The 26,759-nt window shown below is 35.5% G+C and overlaps 4 protein-coding genes across 7 annotated transcripts in view; 1 reads left to right on the forward strand and 3 right to left on the reverse strand.

The window, feature by feature from the left end:
- Positions 1-26,759, reverse strand: part of LOC127068319 (suppressor of lurcher protein 1) — a 299,973-nt gene that overhangs the window by 268,001 nt on the left and 5,213 nt on the right. The window contains exons 1-2 of one of the 2 annotated variants that reach the window (XM_051004343.1): positions 11,327-11,411; positions 10,453-10,958 (exon numbers count right to left, since the gene is read on the reverse strand). In XM_051004343.1, the coding sequence (XP_050860300.1) occupies positions 10,453-10,455 (3 nt within the window). In that variant the 5' untranslated portion in view covers positions 10,456-10,958; positions 11,327-11,411. Of the gene's footprint in view, positions 1-10,452; positions 10,959-11,326; positions 11,412-26,759 lie in introns of those variants that run through there. The other variant, XM_051004344.1, reaches the window with a different exon arrangement.
- LOC127068318 (uncharacterized) overlaps positions 1-26,759 on the forward strand; it is a 71,142-nt gene that overhangs the window by 10,528 nt on the left and 33,855 nt on the right. The window contains exon 2 of one of the 3 annotated variants that reach the window (XM_051004329.1): positions 8,651-8,807. The exons of 1 other annotated variant lie outside the window; for it this stretch is intronic. The gene's annotated coding sequence lies outside the window, so the exon portion shown is untranslated. Of the gene's footprint in view, positions 1-8,503; positions 8,808-26,759 lie in introns of those variants that run through there. One more of the 3 variants, XM_051004331.1, reaches the window with a different exon arrangement.
- Positions 15,987-17,593, reverse strand: LOC127068327 (uncharacterized). Its single transcript, XM_051004361.1, has one exon. It carries the CDS (start codon positions 17,419-17,421, stop codon positions 16,108-16,110), a length of 1,314 nt encoding a protein of 437 aa, XP_050860318.1. The 5' UTR covers positions 17,422-17,593; the 3' UTR covers positions 15,987-16,107.
- On the reverse strand, positions 21,774-22,330 carry LOC127068536 (uncharacterized). Its single transcript, XM_051004818.1, has 2 exons — positions 22,250-22,330; positions 21,774-22,139 (listed from the first exon to the last, which is right to left on the reverse strand). Exons 1-2 carry the CDS (start codon positions 22,328-22,330, stop codon positions 21,774-21,776), a joined length of 447 nt encoding a protein of 148 aa, XP_050860775.1.

Raw genomic sequence — 26,759 nt, forward strand, 5'->3', positions numbered from 1 at the left:
CGGTGTTAGTGGGATTCGTGGCTTGAGCGCGGACGCCAAATACGTTGTCCTGCAAAAACGTTTGATTTATTATGACTAGTGGGCATGGATGTACGGTTTTGCCGGACCTCGTACAATCGGGCGTCGTTCCTATCGATAATTTGCCTACCACCGTTCATTCTAACAACTGTCTCTTCCTATATATGAGAAAGAGAGAGAGAGAGAGAGAGAGAGAGAGAGGAAGAAAGAGAGAGATATAGAGGAAGAAAAAAAAAGAAAAAAGAAACAAAAAAGAATTTACCTATCTGGATTATTATTTCTTTCGCGGGAGTAACAGGATCAGAAAAATTTCATTAAAACTTTTCTAATATCAGATCGATCCGAAAACCCGGAGTCAATGTAAAATATACAGATTAATTATTTCCAAAATTAATTCCCGAGGAAGTTGAGAAGATAACGCCGTCGTCTATTCTGTCAATTTTTCTCTCTTTCTCTCGTTCTTTTTTTTTGTCTTTCTCTTCCTATTTCTCGTGCGAACGAGCAGCCTGTATTCAAGGCCATTTGGTAGCAATACCAACATATTGTGCCGTGATTTATGGTCGAACGGAGTCCGTCGAGGTAAAGGTAGCCAACCACGATCGATTCTACCTTTAGAGAGAGCAAAAGAGAGAGAGAGAGAGTTGAAACGACGATAACAGAATTCGCATACTCGGTACTATCCAATCTAGTCACTCTCCTATTCATCTTCATTTTCCTTTAACCTTTTGCCGTTTGTTATTGCGAGACGTGGATTGTCCAGGGAACTATTCCCTTTGGAGATTCTTCTATGTCTCGCGTATCTTCTCCTCTGGCAAATATTTTCTTATTCGGTCGATAAAAATAGAAAACGGAGGGAGGAGAGGGGGGAGGACTAAGGGCGGAGGATATTGAAATTTGTGTAGAAAATTTTTACCTTGTCATAATATTGTACTATATGCATTTTATCGATCGATTCACCACTTACTATTACAACACGGGTTCAACATTTTATTACGATATAATAATCTCTCATTGTTATCATAGATAGAATAACGAGTAAGTTTCGTGGCTAATGTTATGTATGTTTCTATCTAGATATATACTACAGCTAATCTTGTGAAGCTATCGAGACTCCAAGTCAACATTATAGAATATACATAAGCTATACATACATACGTACGTACGTACGTATGTACGTTCGAATATATTATATATACATACATACGTATGTACATATGTACATATATACATACTATATCTACAGGGCTATCGCATTTCGAGAGACGTAAGTTCGAGATCATCGATAAACTATAGGAGAATAGGCAAAGGACGTATTATAATGTGCCGTTTCCTGTGCTAGCCATACAACTAACTATAATATTCCCGAAATCGTCCTATCTTCTAAACGCATAAAGTGCGATTAGAAGGCATAGTCGGTAGCAAATCGGTGACTGTAGCGAGTTCTATATCTTACATTTTCGTTCTCTCTCTCTCTCTCTCTCTCTCTCTCTCTTTCACACTCTCTCGGTTAAAGCACTTCGTCTTAATTCTCTACAAGCAAGAGAGAACTCCTCGAGAAGGCTCCATCGGTCGCGATCGGTGAAGCGTACTAGCAAGTTATTTCGAATGGAAATAACGTCGTCGTAGAGTGGAAGCAAGGATAACGAGATCCACTGGATGTAACGTACCACTACTACCACTACTATCGTCACTACTACTACTACTACTACTACTACTACTACTACTACATATTACTATTATTTCCTTGGGAAAATGAATGTCAGTGTATCAAGTATCTACTACTTCGAGTGAAACTTCACAAAGGTCAGCTTCTAGAAAAGTATATATATATATATATATAAAAAAGTGTCGGTCGTGCGATCGATATCAAAATGCATAGTTAGATAGAAATAAGAGAATATTAAGAATAGCAAAGGCAATATCCAAGAGCGAAATGTATAAAATCGATTTTGCAGATGACAAGGTCCGAATATTTCGAAAATTGCTATTCGCCACGTGGATGATATCGAAGGGAACTCGATTGGTTAACTTCGGGAGTTGGTAACCCAAGGAAAAGTGACGATACGAGCGGCACATACATGACTGCTCTACCAGTATCGGAAAAAGCAATTTTCAAGTTCCCGATTGCATTCTCAGACACACGTGGACTCCGATCGAAGAAAATATTCGTAACATGCTGGTGGTCACCCGCATAACTTGCTACCTTTCGATTATCGTGAGAATATGTTTTCCAGCCAATTGGGATACCCGCATATTACGATTTTTATATCGTCCCACACATCATTATTTTCTCTTTTTACGATCTGCAAAGATTCTAAAAAAAAGGGGGAAAAAAAAGTAATGTGAAGATCAACGACGACGATGACCTTCCTTCGTTAAGGGTGACACGACGATGGGGGATCACGGGAAATTATTCCAAGTCGTTAAAGAGTTGGAGAGCCTACGAAAAAAAGGAAGATAAAAAAAAAAAAGAAAAAAAGGAAGAAGAGGGAAAAAAAATTACGTATGGAAAGTTTCACGTTCTGCCAGAAGATAACAAACTTTCTGACGGTGGAGAGATGCGAAAGTTTGAATAAATTTTATGAAAAAAGAAAAAAAGAAGAAGAAAAAGAAAAAAATAAAGAGAACGAAAAAAAGAAAGAAGGAAAGAAAAGGAAAGGCAACAAAAAAAAAAGTGGAGAAAAGAAGGTAAGGAAACTCGAATTATCCGCGAAAATATTATACTTCCTGTTATCGTTGGATAAAATTACGAGATTAGGACGTGAATTTTCATGAAAATTAATTTAAACATAATTCATCCTTGGCAAACGCCGTTTCGAATAAAATAAGATGCAATGCAGTGAGATCCGACGCTACGCTACGCGATGCGATGCGATGCGATGCAATGGAATGAAATTAAATGAAATTCAATGAAATGAAATGATCGAATATCTAATTCAAACCACCCAAAGATAAATCTTTATTATCTTCACGAATAATAATACTCGGGCAATTAAATGAAGAAAGGGAAATATATATATATATATATATATATATGTGTTGAATATATCAAGAAGAGGGTTATACGTGAGATGCTGATATAACAAGAACAATCTCAATCTCGTTCCCCTTTGGTAACCCTAATTTTGGTATCAACGATCGATCGTTCGTGGCGATGCGCTTGGAAGCGTTCGAGATATCGCACGAAACGCGAGATCGTATAATTCGTATAACTCTTTTATAAGAGAGATAAGGAAGGGAGAAAGAAATAAAGAAAAGAAAAAAAAATAGAAAAAGAAAGAAAGAAAGAAAGAAAGAAACCATTGGACGGTGACATTGCGTAAACAAGTTTTGTTTGATTTGGTCAAAGCGAGAGAGAGAGAGAGAGAGTGCTCAAAATGCAAGACGTTGTCTCTGACGAATTTGCCTTTGCATTTGCTTGGACCATGAGCTTGCACGCTCGCGTACACATCTTTGACGCACATTCCCCCACCTCCAAATACCCCACTCTCCATCTCTCATCTCCTACTCCTCATTCTCCTTCTCCTCCTTCTCCTCCTGTTTCTACCACCCTCTCTACTATACTATCCTTCCGCGTAATCGATTCCGTTCTCACGTCCTATCGAGCTGGAACGCTCCTCTATCTGCGATTCAAATGGTATATATGTAGGAAGGAGGCCGACGTAGGACGACGAGACGAGGAGAAAGCACAAGGATGTTGGGCGTTAGGTAGCATCAAGCTTCGGAACTTAATGGCTATTTGCTTTATCCCTAGCTATAGGTAGCTAGGCTAGCTAGCTAGTTGGCTGACTAGCCTGACTAGTCTGACTAGTCTGACTAACTGACTTCATCTCGCCTTGCGTAATTGAGAAGGAACGCTAAGGTGATCCTTAATTTTTTCTTTTTCGTGTCTACGTAACGTTTGCAAAAGCGTGAAAAAAAATGTTAAAAAAAAAATAGAAAGAAAACAATGTCATTCGATTCGATGTTATATCGATAGAGTACGTCTTCATTTTTCCATTCTTTTTTTTTCCCTTCTTATTTTTTGTAACATTTGTATCTGTGGATTTTAATGATCGTGTAAAGTTTTTAATAACGATCCCATTCATGCAATTTCATTGATTACACTTTATGTAGGTCCGTCAATCTCGATGATTTATAAACTGGACGGTAAGAAATAATGTATGTACCTCGAATTACACTTTTGATAATAGCTCGGTATATATTTAACGACAAACGATAAATAAATTTTCATAAGACAAGTAGATCCATTTTCTCTGTTTCTGTCTCTTTCTCTTTATCTCTCTCTCTCTCTCTCTCTCTCTCTCTCTCTCTCTCTCTCTCTTTTAGGATATTTTCGAGACTATAAAACAAACAATGGGAGATATTTAACGATCGTTTAATTACCGGAAGATGAAAAACTCGTAATCGATAATCGTAGCAGACGGAATTCGTGGTAGTAAATTTAAGAGAAACCGGCGAAAATTGCAATAGCAATGGGAACGTGTGCTCGGGCAACGTGTTCTACCGATCCGATCGTAAAATCGCGCATTGCGTTCTCGCGAGTCGAGTATTATTGGTCGAACTATACTACGAAGGGGGTGCACAATATGCGGAAGAGAACGAGTATTACTTTCTATATTCAAAGTGCATACGTTTACGTACACATACATACATACATATATATATATATATATATATATGTACTTACATATATATATATATACATATATATATATATATATGTGTGTATATGTGTGTGTGTGTGTGTGCACAGATGATTTCACGAATAATGTGTTCAGTACATTTTATCGATTGGTATTTCTCGCTTATTATTCGACTCGTTATTGATTCGATTGAAAATACCTATTGAATTCATTATCAAAAGGTTGGTTATAATTATAAACCATCGTTTTATACAAACTTTTCATTCGATTTTAAATAAAAGAAAACGAAATGAGAATAATTTCTCTTTTAATCTTATCTCGAATCGATCTTTCGACCTTTAAAGAAGAAAGAGAAGAAAAAAAAAAAAGAAAAAGTGGAAAAGAAATACAACACGGTCGACTAATGATAGAGATTAGTTAGAAAAATCTACCGTGGAATAAATTAAACGACTCGTTCGTTAAGTTTATCTCAAGGAAGCGTGTACAAAATCGAAACATGCTTGGCAATCGTTATCACGATGTTACTAGTAATACAAGGGTCCTGCATGCGTGTTTTCCTCTCATTTTGCTGATTTCTTTTCAGCTGTGTAGTACTTTCCTTAAAATGACTACGCAATCGCGTGCAATGAAAAGGAAAAAAAAGAAAATTATTTTTTTGCCCCCTTTTTTCTCTTTTTTTTCTATCCACCCACACATAGATATGTACGTACGTACGTGAGAGTTATCGAATCGTTCGTTTGTAAACGTCGAACTAACACGTGTAAATTCTTTTTTTAGATAAACGAACTCTCACTGTTGGTTAAAATTTAATGTTTCATTACCAGAGAATATTTTGAATGGATTGTAGAGAAAAAGAAAATTAAAAAAAAAAAAAATAGGAAAAGGAAAGAAAAAAGAAAGGTCGAAATAAAATACAAAAATTGATCGATACGTTCAACCACGGATGATAGCATTTTCATTTTCAACTCGAAACGTACGCTTTCGATATATACTAGCGATAATTCGATTAAAAGATTCACAATAAATAACGATCGCGGTGACACGTACCGTTTCGTTGTTTTTGACAAGTGGTTAACTACTTCATTGTACGTACTGCTGCTTTATTCTATGTAGAAATGTATTGGTTGATTAACGTAAACTGTTTCTACGTAGTATACGATTCATTTCTAAACGCAACATGATCGAATAGAAACTCGTTACAATCAATTGATCAACAAGATAAATATCTATTAACATCGTTAACAATGTCTGATTATAAATTTAATCTGACAAAATGAAGAAAGAAAAAGGGACAGATAAAAATGAAAAAAAGAAAGATAACAATAAAAAAAAAAAAAGGAAAAAAGAAAGCTCTATATAGAGCGATTTTAATTCTTTCGTCACATTTTTTTTTATCTCCTTTGACTGAAATTACTGCTACTAAATTCATCCAAGAGCTTCCGCTGTTTTTTCTTTTTCCTTTTTTTATATTATTATTATTATTTTTTTTTCTCTATTACCTCAGGTATTTTCCTCTATCTCTCTTATCCCTCTTTAAAAACCATTTTTAATAGAAACGAGAAACAATAATTTGTGCACGATCTCGCTGAAAAATAAGCTACCTTTTAATTATCATTTAAGTCCGGCTTCAGCCGTTATCCTAAATTACGAGAATATATTCCATCCTGTAAACGTCCATCTCGTACGTGAACTTTAATTTTATCAATTTTATTATTAGGGAGAAAAGGAAAGAGATAAAAAGAGAAAGAGAGAGAAAGAGAGAGAGAGAGAAAGAGAAAGTGAGAGAAAAATAGAGAGAGAGAGAGAGAGAGAGAGAGAGAATTTGGATCGATTAATAAGCGAGGATGCTTTGCGACGACTAAGTTTTAATCCGACGATCGATTATTACATCTAACGGAGAAGTATTATTATCTACTATCGTTATCGTTGAATGAAATAGTGTTGGAAAAAAATTACTAAATAACAATTATAAAAGATCGACATATACATATATACATGCACACGTAACAAATATATGTATGCATATATATATATATATATAGCTAAAGCTACACAAATTATAAATTGATTATTTATTCGAGCAATCTCATAAACTAAAACTAACGCAAGCGCTGAACAGCATCTAGCCGGAAACAAGCAATATGGTTAATTTGTGGCTCGATGGCCGACAGAGGCTGATGCGTGAATTATGAACCGCGGCGATAGCGGTTTTGCAAGTTTACCGATAGAGTGTATAGAAGCATATAAGCCTAATGGTGCGAGTTAGTATCTATGGGTTCGTATATACACGTGTAAGTACATCACTAGTTCCTCAAAGTGATCAAATTCTTAAAGGACAAAGGCAAGACGAAACAAACGTCAAACTTCGATCTAAATCCTCTCATCTCCTCCGTCTTTCTAAAGTACATTAATATTCATTTATTTATTAATTCGATATTTTTAAATCCTCGTATTTAGCTAGCTGGATAGAATCAGATCAAGATAAGAAGGAACTGGCCTTTTAAATTTAGAAGAAACTGCCAAAGAAAATCGATAACTCAGCATTCTTTACTATCCTTATATACGAAAGTTATATCCGTACTGGGAGAGTAAAACATGCAATAGTCTGATTTCCGTTTCCGTTCTGAATTCCTAGAAACTTCGGAATGTTATAAAAACTTTGGAATAATTCGATATATTTATCATGAGACAAAACTTGAGATTAAAGTACGATACGTCGGACTTGATAATATTATAAAACATCTTTGGAACAGATTAAAATAGTTTAGTTAAATCGGATGATCGATTAATATTGAATATTATACGCGTATAACAGACCATGTAAACTATATTATAAATTATTATTTACGAGATCATTATAAACATTTGTTTTATACTTTAAACGATAGAAAAAGCTTAATTGTTTTTTTGGATGATATTTAAATAACGTATCATACAACTTTTTTTTTTTAATTCATGATTCAAATATGTGATTTTAAATGTACACATGCGCACGCGCACACACACACATAATTATTATTTAATGATTTTAGTGGATATGTGTAGTTTACAGTAACAGTTTACGTAGGTCATCTAGTATATACTCTAGCATTCGCTATTAATAGCTATAGGTAATCTTTCTTTAGGGGGTTACTGTACGATCGATATCGGCCAAAATTTGTGTCCATTGTAAAGGTATAGATTCCCACGTTGGAAACACGTGAGTTTCCGTTCAATAGACGTTAAGAGAGAAAACTCGTGGAAAGTTTATTTATCATGAATCAGAAAATCGAAAGGTTTAACTCTATGACTTTTACCTCTTCTTCCCTCACACTTTATACTAAGAGGAAAAATCGTATACTCCATGTTACATACATGGTTTTCAAAAATGATTTTCCATGAGTTTTGCTATCGTAAACGTTAGCATCAGACAAAATCATAGGAGCGTTAAAAACTTGACGATTGTTAATATCATTCGAAAATGTAATCCATATTTTCATTAAAATCATAATCATGGAGAGATATAGAATGGTGTAAAAAAAGAAAGAAAAAACAAGAAGAAAGAGAGAGAAAAAGAAAAATAATAAAAAAAGGAAAGAATAAAAATATAAAAAATAAAATAAAATAAAAATGAATAAATAATATCGAATTTATACGATAATAACTTTATCGCTTTATCTACTCATCGTCAATTAAATACGATTCGTTTATTATTGATCCGAACGAAAATGTGCAATGTTCATACCAAATAATAGAACAGTGTCATCAGCGGTATCCTCATAAATTCTCTTAATTATTATAATAAACGATCATTTCCTCTTTCAATATCTAACACATTCTCGTACCTATTATAGAAATTAATTGAACGTAAAATTACAGAATAATATCATTTTCCATCTTATGTCAAAACAAAAAGGTTGATTTGAGTTCGATGGTAGTATTGTTTATCGGATCATTTCGTCTCTTTTGTTTTAAATAAATCTAATACGTCGAAATTTCTATGTCAGGTACACGCGACTATTGCAAGTAGTATAGAACATGGATGACGAAATCGACGATGACGATGACGATGACGATGGAAATAACGATGACGACGATGACGAAGATAACGACGACTACGACAACGACGACCAATGGCAATTCGCGTCATGATCAATTTGTCAGGTACGTCACATTCGTAGGCGTGTCAACCACAAGTCGAGTATGTTTAACGATTTGAAGAGTCGTGTCGTTCGGTGTTCGAAAATCATCGATTATCTCTGCGAATCGAAATATCTCTTCTTCAATCGTACTCGAGACAAAACGGATGTTTTGTTTATTGTAACAATAAATCATTGAATAAACAATTAACAATGCGACACACACATATACACAGACACACATATAATTCTAATAAAACAAAGTTTCAATGGAATGGAATCAAAGATAAAAAGGAAATTTAAGTTTATTAAGAAACATTTAACGAGGCTATTAAAAGTAGTAAATGCCAAGGCTTGGTTGAAAGAAAGAGGGGGGAGAGAGAGAGAGAGAAAGAGAAAGAAAGGACTTTCTTTGTGAGATTTTTGAATTAAAAAAAAGGAAGGTAAATGGACCATTTAATGTACTTTTGCTCTTTTACTCTCTCTCTCTCTCTCTCTCTCTCTCTCTCTCTCTCTCTCTCTCTCGCTTCTGTCTCAAACGTTTTCGTTGATGAGTAGATAGAGACTAAACTCACTAGACGCCATTGTGTCTAGTGCATACTGCCTAGGTACTTAAGTATGTAGATTGTGCTCTACGACATATGCCATTAATAGCTAATAGCTCCAAACTGACTCTCTCTGTATGTCTATCTTTCTCTCTCCATTTCTCTTGCAGCATCGGGTTGAACGAGTGCTAACTAAAAGTGACTCATGACTATAAGTTAACTCTTGACGAAAGATCGTGTAATTACGAATCGAGCAAGCCTTCTAATTCTTATTTCGATGAATGAGAGAAAAAGAGAAAGAAATATAGAAAAAGAAAGAGAGAAAGAAAGAGAGAGAGAGAGAGCAAATGGTCGATTAACGCTTTACGAGCGTTCCAGCCTGTAATTAAGAAAACTTTCGTTGAAAGGATTTTCAAATTATCTTCGCGTCCAGTTAGAGCAATTTCGAAGTGAAATAAAAGATTGTGAATGGCTACGTGAAAAGGAAAAAGATTTCTTTTCCTCGTAGAAGGATAACTCAAGTTTCTTTCCATTTATTTTTATCCCATGGACGATGGGAAACAAACACCGAAAGAGTACTCGAAGGATCTGAGGTAACATGGTAAAGTAAATTATGGCAACTATGCGAAATTTCGCACGTGCGTTTCCGCACGTGTTACTACTACTACTATTACTACTACTACTGCTGTTGTTACTGCCAAGTCGACTTAGATTATATTTTACATAAAGGACTATCTTGCTCGACAACATATATATACAAAAACGAAACGACGAAATGCGATTATACGGGTGACGTTATTTCCGACATATCAAAGAATATTCTCGAAATTAGAGATTAATCTTACCAGCGAATAGAATATATTTATGATATTCCTAAATATAACGTCTCTGTTTCTTTTTCTTTTTTCTTTCTCTCTCTCTCTCTCTTTTCTTTTCCCATTCCCGCCGAAAAATTCGATAAATCTTTTCCCGTATCTAACCGGATCGAATGAAACACGTTAAAGAGTAACACGCGTCTCGTTAAATTATCATCTGTAAAAGAAACGGGTGGGAGGAGAAAAAAAGAGAGAAAAAAAAGAAAAAAAAGGATTAAGGAGGAAGAAGAAGAAAGAAAAGAAGACTTACCATTACGTCCAGGATACGAGGAGTTCCCTCATGCTTCACCTGCGTCCGATACAAACGATCCTGCACATTCGAACGACGTCGTCTTGATAGTAGTATCCACGAAGTAGTAGCAGCGGTAGTAGTAACAGGAGTAGCAACAACGACGGCAGCAACAGCAACGGCAGCATCGATACATCCTCGATACGTTCTTTCAAAGTACTTTTTCCAAACCGCACAACTCCCGTAAAAAGCACTACTACCAAAGTAACGACGGGGAAAAAGTAAAGAGTAAAAAGAAAAAATCAAAAAAAAAGAAAAGAAAAGAAAAGAAAAGAAAAGAGAAGGAAAGAAAGAAAAGTAACAGAAGAACTGCACAGTTTTATAACACGAAGAAAAGTAATCCTTCTTCTCCTTTCTCTTTCACGATCTTCCTTATATTTTCTTCAGTTTTGTCTTGTTCTTTCATGGCGCACGTTCTATATTACCAATAGGATTGATAGTCTCTTCAAATGACGTCACTCACACGACTGAAAAATTCAAACACAGATTGAAAAATTTACTATCTTTGAGTACCGATATATATATGTATATATATATACATATATATATGTATATATATATATAAAACGAAAAAAAAGAGAAAAAAGAAAAAAAAAGAAAAAGAAGAAAAAAATGTATTCAGGAGCTTTCAATAAAAATAAAATAGCTTATAAGTGATACTGAATGAGTGTGTTCAAGTGTATATGTATATGTCTCAGAATGAGAGACAGAAAAAGAGAGACGGAGAGAAAGAGAGAAAGAGAGAGAGAGAGAGAGAGAGAGAGAAAGAGAGATAGAAAAAAAAGAGAAAGATAAAGAGAAATAGGAAAAGTCACGCGAAGGGGTTGATAAGTACACGGGGTGAAATGCACACGGGGCTCTCCAACGGCAGTTGACGCGACACTAGAGAAAATCGGAGTTCGCTTGCCGCCACAGGACTCTAGACGCCTGCGCTCTTTCCTTCTCACATAGAACTAACACACGAGAAGACACCACGCCGGCCGGATTTTGCAGCGGCGCCGGAGTTTGCTTTACCCGAAGCCAGTTCTTCTCCGGATTTCGGAGATGTAGCCAACGGGAAGAATATCATCCCTCATATACGTATATATATATATATATATATATATATATATATATATTCTTTTTGCTTCAAATTTCGTAAAAGGAATATTTTTTATTTTTTTTTTTATTCCGTTTATAGAGATAGAATCATTCGTCGTTCTGTATAAATCATTTACTTTATCGAAAGTTCCCTTCTTTCAAAGAGAATAATGCAATTCGTTTGTAAAAAAAATTTTTTTTTTTTTTTGATAAAATATATGTGTATATATATATATGTGTGTGTGTGTATACGTATGTATATATCTTTGTCGTATAATATTTAATCTAAAAAATGGTCTGATAAAATTTCATTTTGGAAATATCGTGTTTTTTAAATGGCATAACGTGTATCTATGTATGTACATATATATATACGTACGTTATACGCTAATTACACGCATAACTCGGCTAATGTAATATCTGGACGAATTTTGTCGAATAATGCTTGCTAGCGAAATGAGAAATTCCTGAGACTGTTCTCACTTTAAAACTGTGGCTAAGTTTAAATGGATTTAGAGAAAAAGACAGAGAAAAAGAGAAAGAGAGAGAGAGAGAGAGAGAGAGAGAAATAGAAATAGAAATAGAGAGATAAAATGTTTGTACCGATGTATGTATAGTACTACTTCTATAGGATTTTACAAATTGACCTAACGAGTTTTACGTTTTCAAATGATTACGAGAATTCGAGAAAATCAAGGAAAAGCACAAAAGTCAACCGACATATATTTGCTTGGTGAATCGCTCAAACTTTTGCTTCTTTCTCTCTCTTTCTTTCTCTCTTTCTCTCTCTCTCTCTAGTAAAAGTCTGTCTACATATTAGCTCAACAAAGTCAACTGCTATTATCGTTAGTAAAAAGGTAAATGAAATTTCGGAAGAGTTGCGCATGTTCTAAAAGAGAACAGAAGAGAGGGAGAACAAAGTATATAAAGTTTCGAGTCAAAATACAATATAATATATAACATGATTTGCCGAGTTCGAGCACCACGGACGAGTTGTTCCTTTATCGATATCCTTCGTGAAGAGGGTCGAAAGAATCGAGACAGAAGGGGGATGATGACGACGACAAAAGGAATTATTTGATTTCCTGCAATAACGCGGTGACAACGCGAAAATTTCTAATCGACAAAGATTATAGAGAAAAAGAAAACAAAAAAAAAAAACGAAACGAGAAGAAGAGAAAAGTAAAGAAAAGAAGAAAGAAAAAAGTATTACGAAATTTCGTCAATTGTTTAATAAAAAATATTACTCGTTCTGTCGGCCTGTATTAGTTTCAAATGATTCATTAAACTAATTAAGACGTAATATTATACTGATAAAAGATAAAGAGAAGATGAGCGAACGAGTTTCTCGATGAAGAACTATTTCGGAATACGCGAAAGGTTTATCTAATCTCTCGTTTCTCTTTTCATTAATTGCACGAATATAATCCTAATTCTATGCAAGTACGATTACTTTGGTTGATAACACCGATAGCGAAATGTAATAATGCGAGATCAGGAGTACCATCTCGTCCAACTACGTGTTTGCAATAATTATTAGAATACGCTCTACACGTGTAATGTTCTTTTTTATTTATTTATTTATTTTTTCATTATTTTTATTATTTCTTTTTATTTTTACCACCTTCCCCCGTATCTTTTTAATGAATTTTATTTGGACAATTATTTATTGGATATCGTATGTCGGGGATGATTTGCTAACGATCGCAAATTGCAATAAAATCGTATATAAAAATAAAAAAGGGAGTTGTTTTTAATCGTTTATGTTATTAACGATAACAGAAACGGATGCCGTAGGATGATATAAACGCGTGACACATTAGGTATTATCGCAAGAGCATTATGCAGAAAATATGCAGAAACAATGAATAATGCGTTTAATGCAGCCATATCGATTACGTATAGTACACCCCGTTCCTCTCTCTTTCTCTCTATTCATATCAAGCGAGTTAAAAATATTGCGAGGAAGGAGAATCGAAATAACAAAGATTTATCGACGATACATTATCGATATTAGCAGTCTCGAAAGTACGCAATGATCGAGTAGTACTAATGAAAGGTACCATCGATCGCACTATATCTTATCAAAGTCTTTACAATGTTATATTTTACATAGTGCGAAAATAAACAAATGAACGTGCAGAATAAAGATAAAATCGTATTGTACTTTATGACGGACAAAAAAATAAGAAAAAAAAAAGAAACAAAATATAGTAATACAATGAAAAATAAAATGAAATAAAGAAGAAGGGCATCGTAGAAAAAAGAAAGAGAGAAAAAAAGAAAGAACATGATATAAATCGTCGCACTTTGTCAATGCTGTCGTAAATAAAAAAAAATAAAAAGAAAAAGAAAATAAAGAAAGAGAAAGAAAGAAAAAATTATGAATGATAAACCTTCACATTTCTTTCTTTCTTTTTTTTTTTTTTTTTATCGTTTTATCTTTTCAACACGACCTGAATTGACTTCTTTCATATAATTAAAAATATACGGCTTGAAGAATATTGCATTTATCGTGGGATTAGTTGGTGGAATGGTTGATCAAAAGTATGATTAGCATTACCTAGTGCACTATGCCGACATAGAATATTTACACGAGTAGTACATATCGGTACTATCATCAATGGACGACTACTCTCTATAGTTTACGTTTCACTACTGCATCATTGCCTCGGACGCGAAGGGTGATTACGAGCGTTACGAATAGCCTGCAATAAAAGCGAACTTCTGCTTTAATTCGACATAACATCGCGGACCATTAAGTAGAGCTAGCACTTCGTCATTTCACCGCCGTCTAACTCGTACAACGTATATTATATATATACATATATACATATATATATATATACACACCTACTTTTGTTGTACCTGCCATACGTTGGTTATTAAATCGAGAATGTTATTTTAAGTACAAACATATCCAGACTTATCCTTGTTTAAAATCGTTTAAATTTCGTGAAGACCTACGAACGAACGAACGAACGAACGATTTTGAACGGGCGATTTAATTCCTCTAAAAGTTTCGTTTTTATTATTCTTACAAAAAAAAAAATATATATATAATAATAATAATCCCTTGGAAACTAGACGTAGCAACAGAAAAAAAAATAATAATATTTTAAAAAATGCTTTCTTTTTTATTTCCATCAATTACGAAAAGAATAAAAAAAAAGAAGCGAAAAAAGGAAAATGAAAATAAAAGAAAAGTTTTAAAAATGTAATTAACTCTCTTCAACGCTCAATACTTTGGACCGCACTAGAACCCGAAGAACCATGCGTTAAATAATATCAAGCTCGATCTCCCGAAATGGAGGAGATAAATTTGAGACGTGAGAAAGAGAGAAAGAGAGAAAGAGAGAGAGCAAGAGAGAGAGAGAGAGGGAAAGAGAGAAAGGGAAAAAAGAAACATTTCGAGGGAAATTCTGTGGAAGCATTTCGTTGGCAAGAGTTACGACGATGGGGAAAGTCGAGAATGAGATAGAAAGGGGACGATGCGACAGAAGAAGAAGAAGAAGAAGAAGAAGAAGAGGGAAAAAGAAAAGAGAGAAAAAGAGGAAGAAAATACTATGTGAAAACGCTGTCAAACGTGCATTTACATCAAGATTCGCCTTTCACTTCTCTCTATCTCTCTCCTTTTACTTGTGCATTTTCACACCTTAGTATTCTCTCTCTCTCTCTCTCTCTCTCTCTCTCTCTCTCTTTCTTGTTCTCTCTCTCTCTCTCTCTATCTCTATCTCTCTCTTTGCACCATCAATTATACCGAGAAAGCAGAGAGATACTTCGGATTCTATCTCTCGGTAATATATCTGCCGCGACTATACCCCACTCTCAAAGCTGTTAACAGCGCAAGAACGCGTTTATCGTTATCACGACATCGAGCTTCGCTGACGTAGCGCAGAAAGTGCGCGCATCTATCTAGGTTTCTAGCCGCGCATCGAATTTTTCTTATTATAAACATCGATAAACTACTCTGCTATGTAACTTTTTGTTATATCGTAAATAGTAAAAAGGTGCCATAATTCACCTAACTTCGCCGTTTCGTTTATAATAGTTCTTATATAACACTGGGAAGCGGACAACATAGAAAATTATCGTACTCGAGAGAGAAAGAAAAAGAGAGAGAGTATCGCTCTTCTTGTCCGACTGCGTTATACGCATATAAACACCGTACACGAGATCTTTGTTAAACGTCGTGAGAAATTGTCTCTATGCTAGTTTTATAAATTACCACTTTTTAATATCACTTAACGTGCAGAGAAAAATTGAAAAAATCTTTTGAGAATTTAATCCACGCGTAATTGTATCCCGTCGAACGATGAACGATAAGAGACTCGCTTGAAAAAAAGAAAGATAAGAGAAAAGAAAAAAGAAAGGAAAAAAAAAACAAGAGAGAAACAAATAAAAAAAAAACGAAGAAATATCTTAGGTAAGATTTATTATACCTAGTCCTGATAAGAAAATCTAATCAACGGTTAAACGCATACTCCGATAAAATTTCAATATTTACACGATTAGAATATTAACAAGATCGTTCGTTTAAATGCTCGATGGTCGATCGGACAATATCTCGAACACTTCGATGATGTTCTCTTTGATCCGATTTCTATATGGTTCTACTTTTTCGTATTGGCTTCGTATGAGATCGGATCGTTTGTCACCATAAAGAACTCGTTCAAAATCGTCGGGCGATCCCATAAAATCTTCGGCCGCTTCGGTGGGCATTAACATTAATTGAAGATTCATCAGTGTGAAAAACATTGCAATGTTTCTGGCCTCGTAACAGCTATCGCGGAATGATAACCAAGATAAACACTCCTCGACGTCGAGTCCTTCCTCGACTAGTGCTTGCTTCAAGGTTTCATGATAGACCTTCAAAAGGGAATCGAAAAGGCGATTTCTGGTGGCACGATCGGTGATCAAATATAAAGAAAAAACGACGTCCATGGCTGGCGGACAATATCGTACCATCTGAAAATCTATCAAATAGCAACCAAGAGGAGAACCATTAGAATCGTGTTTGAACATGATATTGTTTGCCCAAAGATCACGATGGCATATCACGTTACGATACTTGCTCGAAGGCTTTAATAAATTTGGAAAAACCGAGGCCCAAGAATTAACGCGTTTCTTCAACGTTTCCTTCTCTCGATCGTTCAATTCGTCTACCAGATCAATCAGAACAAATATAGCATCGACCGACGCCGACGCTATTTTTCTTGACAATTCGTCTTTGGTAAAAAGTACCTCTTCCATTAGGTGTCCGTAAAGATCGAGTATCGTTCGGCCAGTACGGCGTAGCTTCTCCTCAAGGATCAACGATCTCGAGTGAAAGTTCGAGAGAGCTTTTATTGTCCAGAGGCAGTGTGACTCGTCGAACGGTACGAGTTTGTCGTGTATGACGTATCCCTCGAGCTTCGCATTTTCGAGTACTATGACCGAGTCCCTCTTGCACAAATAACACTCGGCCAACCACTTGAAACCTTTTCCAACACCCATTCGACGTATCACATCGGTGTAAATGAATATCTCTTTGTTGAATGTGTCGTATCGTAGGATAAAAGCATACTGTGGACTCTCGGTCGGTGGTAGAGTTTTAGCGAAGAAATTCAACATCTTCGTACTCGAATCGTCGAGCTTTACGGTTACGCGAATGTTATAGTATTGGCCAAGATAACCGTTTGTATTGTCGACGGATACCATGCTAGAATTCACTATGTTGAAATTATTTCCACGTAGCTTACGTTCCACTATGTATCTTACATCCTGATCCGAGAGTAACTCAGCTTTCTGAGAATCATTCGACGAAAGTCGATGCACCGAGTTGGCGGAATCTGCGCTCGTAGTTGTCATAATCTCTTTCTCTTTTTCCTTTTTTTTCTTCCTCTTTTTCTTTCTCAATAATTCGAGATAACAGATCTACGCTTTTATACACCACTTTAAGTGCTCTCCCTCGAAATACTCGTACGCTTCGAAAGCAACGTGCTTTCAAATCATATGAACCGGATGAACGATGCTCCGACGAATGTCGTACGTTCAATGGCGATTTATATTCACCGTTTTAAATCTTATCTTGTGACATTGTGTGTGAAAAAGGAGTCACATGATTTCCTTGTTAACTTCCTCTCTTTCTCTCTTATTAACAAATAATTCGATGATAGCGATCGTTGGAAATTTATCAGAAAGATGAGATAGCACGCGTAATTAAACTGTCTGTAAAATCCTTAAAACAGACAATATCTATCTGATGAACGGATTGGAAATTACGTATTATAAAGGATGCTTTACTTAAAAGGAAACTTAACTGATTAAATCGGAAATTAGAGTATAATGTGAAAATTTTCGAAACAAATTATATACACACACACACATATATATATATAATTTGTGAATAAACCATCGATACGAAACGAAAAAAAGAAGAAAAGAAAAGATACGTAAAAAAAGCAGTGTATTTGGGAATTTTAAATCAAACTGATTAATGTGGTTGTCGTATAAATTCTTCAAACGATCATCAAATATATGCATTTCACGCGAGATAGTACACACGGAGTCTGACAGGGAAAGACGATATCGCTATGTTAAATCGAAAGATTCAACGAGAATGCAGACGTCATTAAAAACGTGCTCGTTTCTACATTGCGGAACTATAATTTTCTTTTTATTTTTCCCCTTCTTTTTTCTTTTCTTTTCTTTTCCTTTTAAAGCAATATTTAGACGAGACAATACGATATAAAGAACGTCCCGGGAAATATTCTTTCGTGGTTTCCATAGAAAAAAATTTTGTATTATATATATATATATATATATATATATATATATATATAAAATAAAGTATAAAAAAAAAATAGAAATAAATGCAGGTGTCTCGTAATACTCGTCTAAGGATGAGAAATCGATCTCGTCTAAAAAAGTTTTTCACAATAGAAACCATAATATATATATATATATATATATATATATATATATATATATATATATTTCCAGAGACGTGTCTATTATTTCCGTAGGTTACTCGATATATCGCCGTATTCTATAGTGGATCGTGTGTCATCAACGCTAGAAACGTAATTAAGCATTGTCGCCTCGACGTCGAACATTCGCTAATTAAAATGGACAAGCTTATCGTACGTATTAACATGATCGTACATGGATACAGGTTTACGTCATCTCTCGTTTACTAAAATATTATATTAACTGTTTCGTTAAGAAATAAAACAATGATTATAATTAAAGGTAAGAATTTATATATATATATGTTGATGATTTTCCATAAAGTTGAAATGGTTGGTAAGAACGTTTATAAGATATCCTTCCACTTAACTTTGCAACAAGTTTAAACGCAGAAATTTACTCTTGCTTACCGAGAGAAAAGAGAGAGAGAGACAGAAAGAGAGAGAGAGAGAGGGAGAGGGAGAGGGAGGGAGAGAGAGAATACAGCTAACTTCTTACAAACAATAAATTAACAAGATCGCACTCAAGGTAACACTCTAGATAGCTGGTTATGTTACTTTACGCTAACGGAGATAATTCGATTAACATCATTCTACAGACAGGATGTACTAGCCGTGTACTTTGGGCTTAGGCAATATACATAATAGGATAATTACTGTTGCTAGAGTTTACTTGCTTGTAACGTACAGTGTCAAAAAAGGACTATGCTCGTCGCTACGCTCGTGAAATTCACAAAAGGCCACTCTTTGACTTTGTAATAGTTGATAATTAATATACCTTACTTTTTTGCTTTTCTATATATTTTTTCTACTTTTCTTTTCTTTTCCCCTTTTTTCTTTTTTTTTCCTTTGCTCTAACAAGTTAGACTAGCTTTGAGTATAAACAATGCGACGTGAAATAAAATAAAAAACTAAAGAACGATACATTCTCAACGATCTATTATGTCACATTGTGTTGCGCGCGAGAGAGAGAGAGAGAGAGAGAGAGAGAGAGAGAGAGAGGGTTCTTCTATTTCTTTTTTCTTTTTTTTTTCTTTTTTCTTTTTAGTCCGCTAGATTTATAATTACGTTCGTAGGCATGCAAACGGAACTGGAACGACGCCATTCTCTCAACTACGCGTTCATACCCCTTTTTATTCTCGCAAATAGAACACACGCGCGCACACACAGGGTCAAACGAACGAGCACGATATAAATGCCATTCTAATTAATCGACGTGGTTTTAATTAAACTTTTAATTAACGAGTTGGAAATAAACAACGATTCGAGAAGAAGCGTTGCTCTGACCACGCGTACGAATGATTAACTACGACCAAAGTGGAGAAGTGGAAAGAAGAATAAGAAGTTTCGTGGAAAACAAGTGGAATCTTTCGACGAGGGGGTTTGGACGGATGATTTGAGAGAGAGAGAGAGAGAGAGAGAGAGAGGGTGAAAGGAGTAAGAGGAGGGATGAGGAAGAGTGAAAACGTTTATGCGCATAAATTTACACAAAATCTTCGGTGAATAACCGAGCTGGCACAACTTCCGCCGTATTTGTCTATCTTTAATTAAAGAGACGAGCTCGAAAGTCCTAAATTCGATGGGATTTGGAATCAACTTGATAAACGCTCGTACAAATCGTACTCCACACGAATTATTTGCGATTTCCGTAGTTTAGCGTCGGGGAAAAAGAAAGAGGAAGAAAAAGAGATAAATAAAAGGATAGAAAACAAATTCGTAAAGGGATAACGTGTTTCGAAAGGAATGAGGATAATTTTGTCGTTGTTGTTGTTGTTCTTCTTCTTCTTCTTTTCTCTCTTTTTTATTTTTGCTTTTTAAAACAAAACAAAAAAGTAAGAGAAGAAGAAATTTCTAAACAATTCGTCGAAGAGAAAAGAGGAACGATTAGATCCACATCGCACATTATTAGTCCCCCTATTGAAGTTGAAATGCTTCGAGAGACCATCGAGAATCCGTCGATGATCCTTTCGCTTAACAATGCAGCAAGCAATTTGAAACGTCTCTATACCGTCCTTAGTTCTATCGGATGTCAATTTAGAATCCTATTCAAAAGATATCCAATGTTCGTCAGTTTCGTTCGACAATTTTTAGTTTCGATAAAAAAAGAAAAAAAAACAGGGATGGAATCTTAAAGCAAACGGTGTATAATTTGATTTCAAGTAAACAGACAGTGCAAACAAACAGACCGAAGCAATTTGAAGGGGGATGAAAAGGTTCCTTCGAAAGAAGATTAAAAAAAGAAATTAAAGAAATGAGAAAAAGAAATTAAAAAAAGAAAAAAGAAAAAGAAAGAGGAAGAATAAAAAGAAAAAACGTAGGTAAAGATAAGGATAGCACCAAGATAGTTCTAAGAGCTATCAACGAGTATATACTCAAAGATCGATAGTATAGTGCACGAGTATGTAAAGTTCTCCACAATCGGATCTACGCTTTCCGCACGACTTTATACTTTCAACGTTACCACAATGGAGAATTTTATATCCGTTGGAAACTTAAAAAGATCCTTGAAAAGTTGCGTAGCTTGATATACGTATATAAGAAAATACATGTGTATAGGTATACACCTGAAAGAAAATACAATATTTCATACAAGTTCTCTTTCAATGATAAAAGAGAATAATCCATAAAGAACGAACGACTTGCGAATTGGCACGGTGTACGTACGTATTCACGAACCTAAGCGATTTTTCACGGCAAGAGTACGTGAAAAAAGTCATGAAATTCAATTCGACAGATAGAGATAATCGTTTCCTGCGATTCGAAAGGTTACGACAGAGAACTTTCCTCGGTTAGCATATATTCCACCGTCGTAATCCCGATAATATCAATATTTTTAGTATTAGTAAAAAAGAGAGAATGAGAGAAAAGTAGAAGAAGAGGGAAAGATCGTATTTCGATAGTCAATGATACGTGTAATAAGATAGTTTACCATAGTATAATATCTAAAGAATATATACTTTGAAAGCAGCTGTGAATGAACACGATGGGTAAGAACTTAACATAAATAAACAGGCTAAGTATACAGGTGGGACATTACGATTCTCTTTACGAGTATCACCTTAGAGAATAGGTTAGTATGTTGCATATACTTTAAAGGGATAGAGAGATACACAAGAGAGTAGTAAGTGATCGTATTTTCTGATTCCCTTAAGTACACTCTTTATCTAGTACATAAGTCCTCTCAAAAGTTCGGACGATTCGATTTTTATAATAAAACACATATCAAACGTATTCAGAGAATCATTCGGTATTTCAATTATAACACATTTGAAACTCTCTGATCTCATCAGCGACCAAGTTGAGATCATTACGCCGATAGAATTCACGTATTTGCGAGGCATGACACAAAGACTTATCGGGATAATCGATCTGTTCACGATTTGGACGACCGTACCAATGACTAGTGATCATCGGGACGATATGATGTTTGTTCTCTTCGTAAATCTCTGACCAAATCAAAGAAGGACTTATACATTCGGCTCGTGGCTTTCGAGGATCGAAATCTTCGTATTTGTGCAATCGATCGTATGCCGAAACTGTCTCGGTTACTTTCTTCTCTTGCTTTTTATTATTAAAAAACGTAATCGAGTGGCGTGGTGCAAATGGTTTGGGAGTTACCTAGAATGATTTAAACGATTTAACAAACTATCTATCTTATTTAACGATATCCTATTTAATGATAAAAGATCGTAATATATATATAACTATCTCTTTTATTTTTATCTTACAGCGATATGTTTCCATTTATGAATATGTTCCACCTGAGCTCTCATTTGAACCCACGGTGTGATAAATTCAACCCGATTCATCTTTACTATTTCTATTTAAAATTCTATACGCGAACACAATATGTCAATTTTATAAATCGAAAATCAATCCTGTATATCTCCGATAGACTAGTAGATCATCGGAACAGAAAAATTTTCCATCCTCTTTTCCACACGAGAATTCCCGCCAAAATTTATCAATAAATTGAGATTATATTTGAATGAGAAAAAGTGTACGATAAAGATAAATCAAAAACTAAGAGAATCTATCGGAACGGTCGAGGGAGTGTATTAACCTATCGAACGGGCGATACTATTATACTACAATACAATTTCATTCATATATTGACTATTAATGAATTGATTGACTACCAACAGTCACACCGCGCCATCTCACGAAATAAGCAGCAAGTTTACAAGTCAATCATTAGTTCAGCTACTTTGTGTCGTGAGGCGCTACTTGTACGGGCTCGACTAATTTGTGTCGAAGAAAAAGAAAAAGAAGAAGAAAAAATAACATTTCCCGAGTCAAATCGTATAACAACAATCGAACATCAAAGCGTGGCGCGCTCGATCGACAAAATTTTCGATGGAGAAAAATAATTCCATTAATTTTTGACGTCCTAGGAGATTCCGGATAAAATTGTCCGACAAAAAAAGAAAAAGAAAAAAAAACTCCAATAAACGAAAGAAACTTAATATCGGAAATAAAACTTTCTGACAAGTAAAAGAAAAAAAAGAAAAAGAAAAAGAAAAGAAAAGAAAAGAAACAAAGAAAAAGAGAGAGAAAAAAGGAAGAAAGATAGAAAGAAAGAAAGAAAATGAATCGAATAAAATAAAAAGTGATATACGAAGAAGGAAGTGTGTTTATTGTGATTCTAGTAATGACTCTTAACGCGTTCTACGGTTTATCTGAAGAATGTCACATACATTCCTAAGTCTAATCACAAAAGGGCACGAATATTCCCATGAGGAGGCTTGCCCTTTTTCGTTCGTTCCGAGTTCCAAGTAAAATGCTCGCGAAGGCGAACATCTGCGGTTGAACAATGTTCCTTCGCACGCACACGTATAAACCACGTTAGTGCGTTCTGTAGTGTTACAACGCTTTGCTCTAACCTCGGAAGGAGTAAGTACACTATGCCGAAGATCAAGAAGATTCATTTCTCTACTTTCGTTGAATCCAAGGGAATCTACGGAAGAGGGAAAATACCGTGGAATCTTCGATGTCGGACAATAGACGAGCCTTGCGTGCTCGTTTCTTCTTAGAAATATAAACTCTAAGGAGAAAAAAGTTTGGAACGTCAAACGGGAAGCTATTCTAAACGTTCCGAAGAAAACTGTACACAACGTGACTACGCGAACCAAAGAACGATAAAGCACAATGGTAATAATTTCTTTTTTTTTAAGGATATGTAATAAAACAGATAGAATATTTCATAAAGATTTGAAATTTCTCAATCTCTATCCTCTATCATTTAATATCTGTCTTTATTCTATAGTTTTAGAGTTTAGAAAGAAGAGATTTGATAAATTGATTCACAACTCGTTCGTTCATTCATTCATTCATTCATGAAGAAAGAAAGAAAGATAATCCGAGTTAATATTAGATTTATAATATTTAATTCTTGGTCAAATTTCGTGACGGGTCGCATTCATTCTATGCATAAAGATATTTGGAAAATTTCCTGCTGCCACTACTACTACGATATATATATACACATACATACATCTATGTATATATGTATGTATATACTGCTCAACGATAGTTCGTTACAACTTGTGACGTATGTCACGAAAAGGTGAGGTCTAATCAAACTGAACCGTCCGGAAGGAACACGGTTAATTGCCTAATCGAATTAGTATAAGCAAACGTCGGAAACTAGGAGAATTTCTGACCCGTCAACGAGTCACGTTTTACCGTTTGTCGACTACTACGACGACGACGATGATGACGACGATGACGATGATGACGACGACGACGACGACGAACTGGAGGAAGAGAAGGAGGAAGAGGAGGAGGAGGAGGAGGAGGAGGAGGAGGAGAAGGTGATGGTGATGGTGATGGTGATGGTGATGGTGATGGTGATGGTGATGGTGATGGAAGAAGAAGGAGAAGGAGAAAGAGGAGGAGGAGGAGGAGAAACTCGCATCGCGAGTTGCGCCCGTTTATATCGAGACGAGCCACGTCCATCCGTCTCTTCTGAACGGAAAGAGAAAGACTCGTCTTCGTAACGAAAAGTAGAGAATCGATCGCTTTTGCACGTGTCGATTGTCCTCACCTGGGCTTCTTAAGCTCTCGATGTTAAAAAAGAAAAGAAAAGAAGAATGATAGAAAAGAGAACTCGTTTCCGAAGGAGAAACGAAACGGAACGAAACGAAACGAAGATTTCTTAGGTCCGAACGACTCGTGTTTCTCTAAGGAATAGTTAATCGGAAAGAGATCTTGTTGTGAATGTTAATTACGAGATAGATTCTAAATATATGGAATAGTTCGTTAACTGCTGTTGATTGAAAACGTAAGCGTTATATCGTCGTAGGGCAAAAGAATCGTGAGATCTAACGAATATGGCATTGGTACTCTCAACGCCCTTCTCTTGCCGTAGGGAACGGTGCGCTCGAAGCGGTCCAGATAGAGAAGAAAAACAGTATAAAAAGTGTAAGAGAACGAGAGAGAGAGAGAGAGAGAGAAAGAGAGAGAGAAAGAGAAAGACAGACAGACAGACAGAAACACAGAGAAAAAGAGAGAAAGAAAGAGAAAGAGAGAAATGGAGTAGAGAGGTCAGAAGAGATGAGAGGATTGAAAGAGTACTAGAGAGGGGGTAGGTAGGGTTGGCGATGGCGATGGTGATGGCGATGGTGATGGAAGAGAAGGCTAGGGGAACCACAGGCGACTCTCATACGACACATAGGGGGCAGAGTTTAATCAGGTTCGACTAGTTAGTCAGCAGGTGCGAGCTACGCACGGAGGGTAAGAGGAGTGAGTAGAAGGAGCGAACTAGCCTCCAAGAAGCTCGCTCCTCCAAGAGCTATCTTCTACCCTACTACTACGATGGCAAGAAACTCAGTATCCGCTGTAGCCACCTGAGCAACGTAGAATAGAACAGTAGAGAAGAGAACGGAACGGTAGAACATAGCACAGCATAGACAACACCGTACGATCTCGCACATAGCTCTCATGCTATGAAAGAGAAGAAGAAGAAGAAGCTCTTTATCTCTTTCTATCTTTCCTATCTTCTCTTCCTATCTTCTTTCTAAGCGTTTCTAAGAGGTGTTCTAACACTCGTTAAATCTTCGATTTTTTTTCTTTCTTTTTTCTGTTTTTCTTTTTTTTTTTTGACACTTCATTTCTATTCAAGATTATTATTCCTTGGAGTAAGCTAATATAAATCGAACGATTAATAATACATGTTATTTATTAAAACAAAAAAAGAAAAAAAGGGAAAAATTGATCGTAATCTTGATACCGGAAATATCCAAGCTGACTCGTTGATGAGTCCAGAAAGTACAGTAACATAAAAATGCAGTGACATAAAGACAACGACCTATTGAGTATTCTACTCGCATGAAAAAGTGTGACCTTCATTAGAATCGCGAAGATTCGATCGAGCTGGCATCGAATTGTCGACGACGACGACGTCGATCGTGTTAATGGCGACGCGTCTCTCTCTCTTATACCGTTAAAACCTCGGCGATGCCCAGTGAACCTAATTAATGGCGAGATCGTGCCTGCTCAGCAGGTAGTACTAACATAAAAGCTGGACGTTACGAACACGTTTCTGTTTCTCTTTCTCTCGATTAAAGATCGACGGCCAATAATAGAATACAATCTATTCAACCATGTTTACGCACATATTTGCACGTGTATATGCATCTTTATATATATATACATATATATATGAAAGATAGATACGATTATTACGAAATATCAGAAATTAAATAAATAGACGTACGATGTAAGCCGAAGAAAATTGTATAAATATATTAAAAAAATCCCTCTTTGACTTTTATTGTATATATTTAATATACAATAAAAAGAAAAGAAAGAAAACGAAAAAATTCTACTCGACGACAGATTGATAGTCGCTATATAAATCATGACGAATGTTCCATTATATTAATCCAAATGACATATATTTACATAAGTGGCAAGTTCAATGGTAGAGTTCAGTTTGTAACGTTCAACTAACATTCGTCTTATTCGTTGTCACGCCATTAACGATGCGCGCGTTTCAACTATTTAACGGATAATAAGCATATACCTACTTGAGTAGCAGGTTGTACGGTAGAGATAGCCGCGGGACACCCGGCACGTGCTCGAGTACAGCCGTTAAAGTCGTTTTGCCGAGAGTATATACATATAATTAGTCTGCTCCTATCGCTAATCTTACACTCGTTCGCATCGCCAGAGATATCGTCGAAAGAAGTGTCTGGTCAATCAAGAACCGAGTGGTTGGCGCCTCTTATATTTTCA

This window comes from Vespula vulgaris, chromosome 13 (assembly GCF_905475345.1).
Source record: "Vespula vulgaris chromosome 13, iyVesVulg1.1, whole genome shotgun sequence".
Classification (NCBI taxonomy): domain Eukaryota; kingdom Metazoa; phylum Arthropoda; class Insecta; order Hymenoptera; family Vespidae; genus Vespula; species Vespula vulgaris.

What these genes read in the sequence shown, in the direction of transcription:
- LOC127068327 (XM_051004361.1), bottom strand. Translation starts at nt 17,421, where the DNA reads ATGACAACTACGAGCGCAGATTCCGCCAACTCGGTGCATCGACTTTCG.
- LOC127068536 (XM_051004818.1), bottom strand. Translation starts at nt 22,330, where the DNA reads ATGAATCGGGTTGAATTTATCACACCGTGGGTTCAAATGAGAGCTCAG. An exon ending in ATAAATGGAAACATATCGCT is followed by an intron (nt 22,140 to 22,249) that starts GTAAGATAAAAA and finishes AAATCATTCTAG; the next exon opens with GTAACTCCCAAACCATTTGC.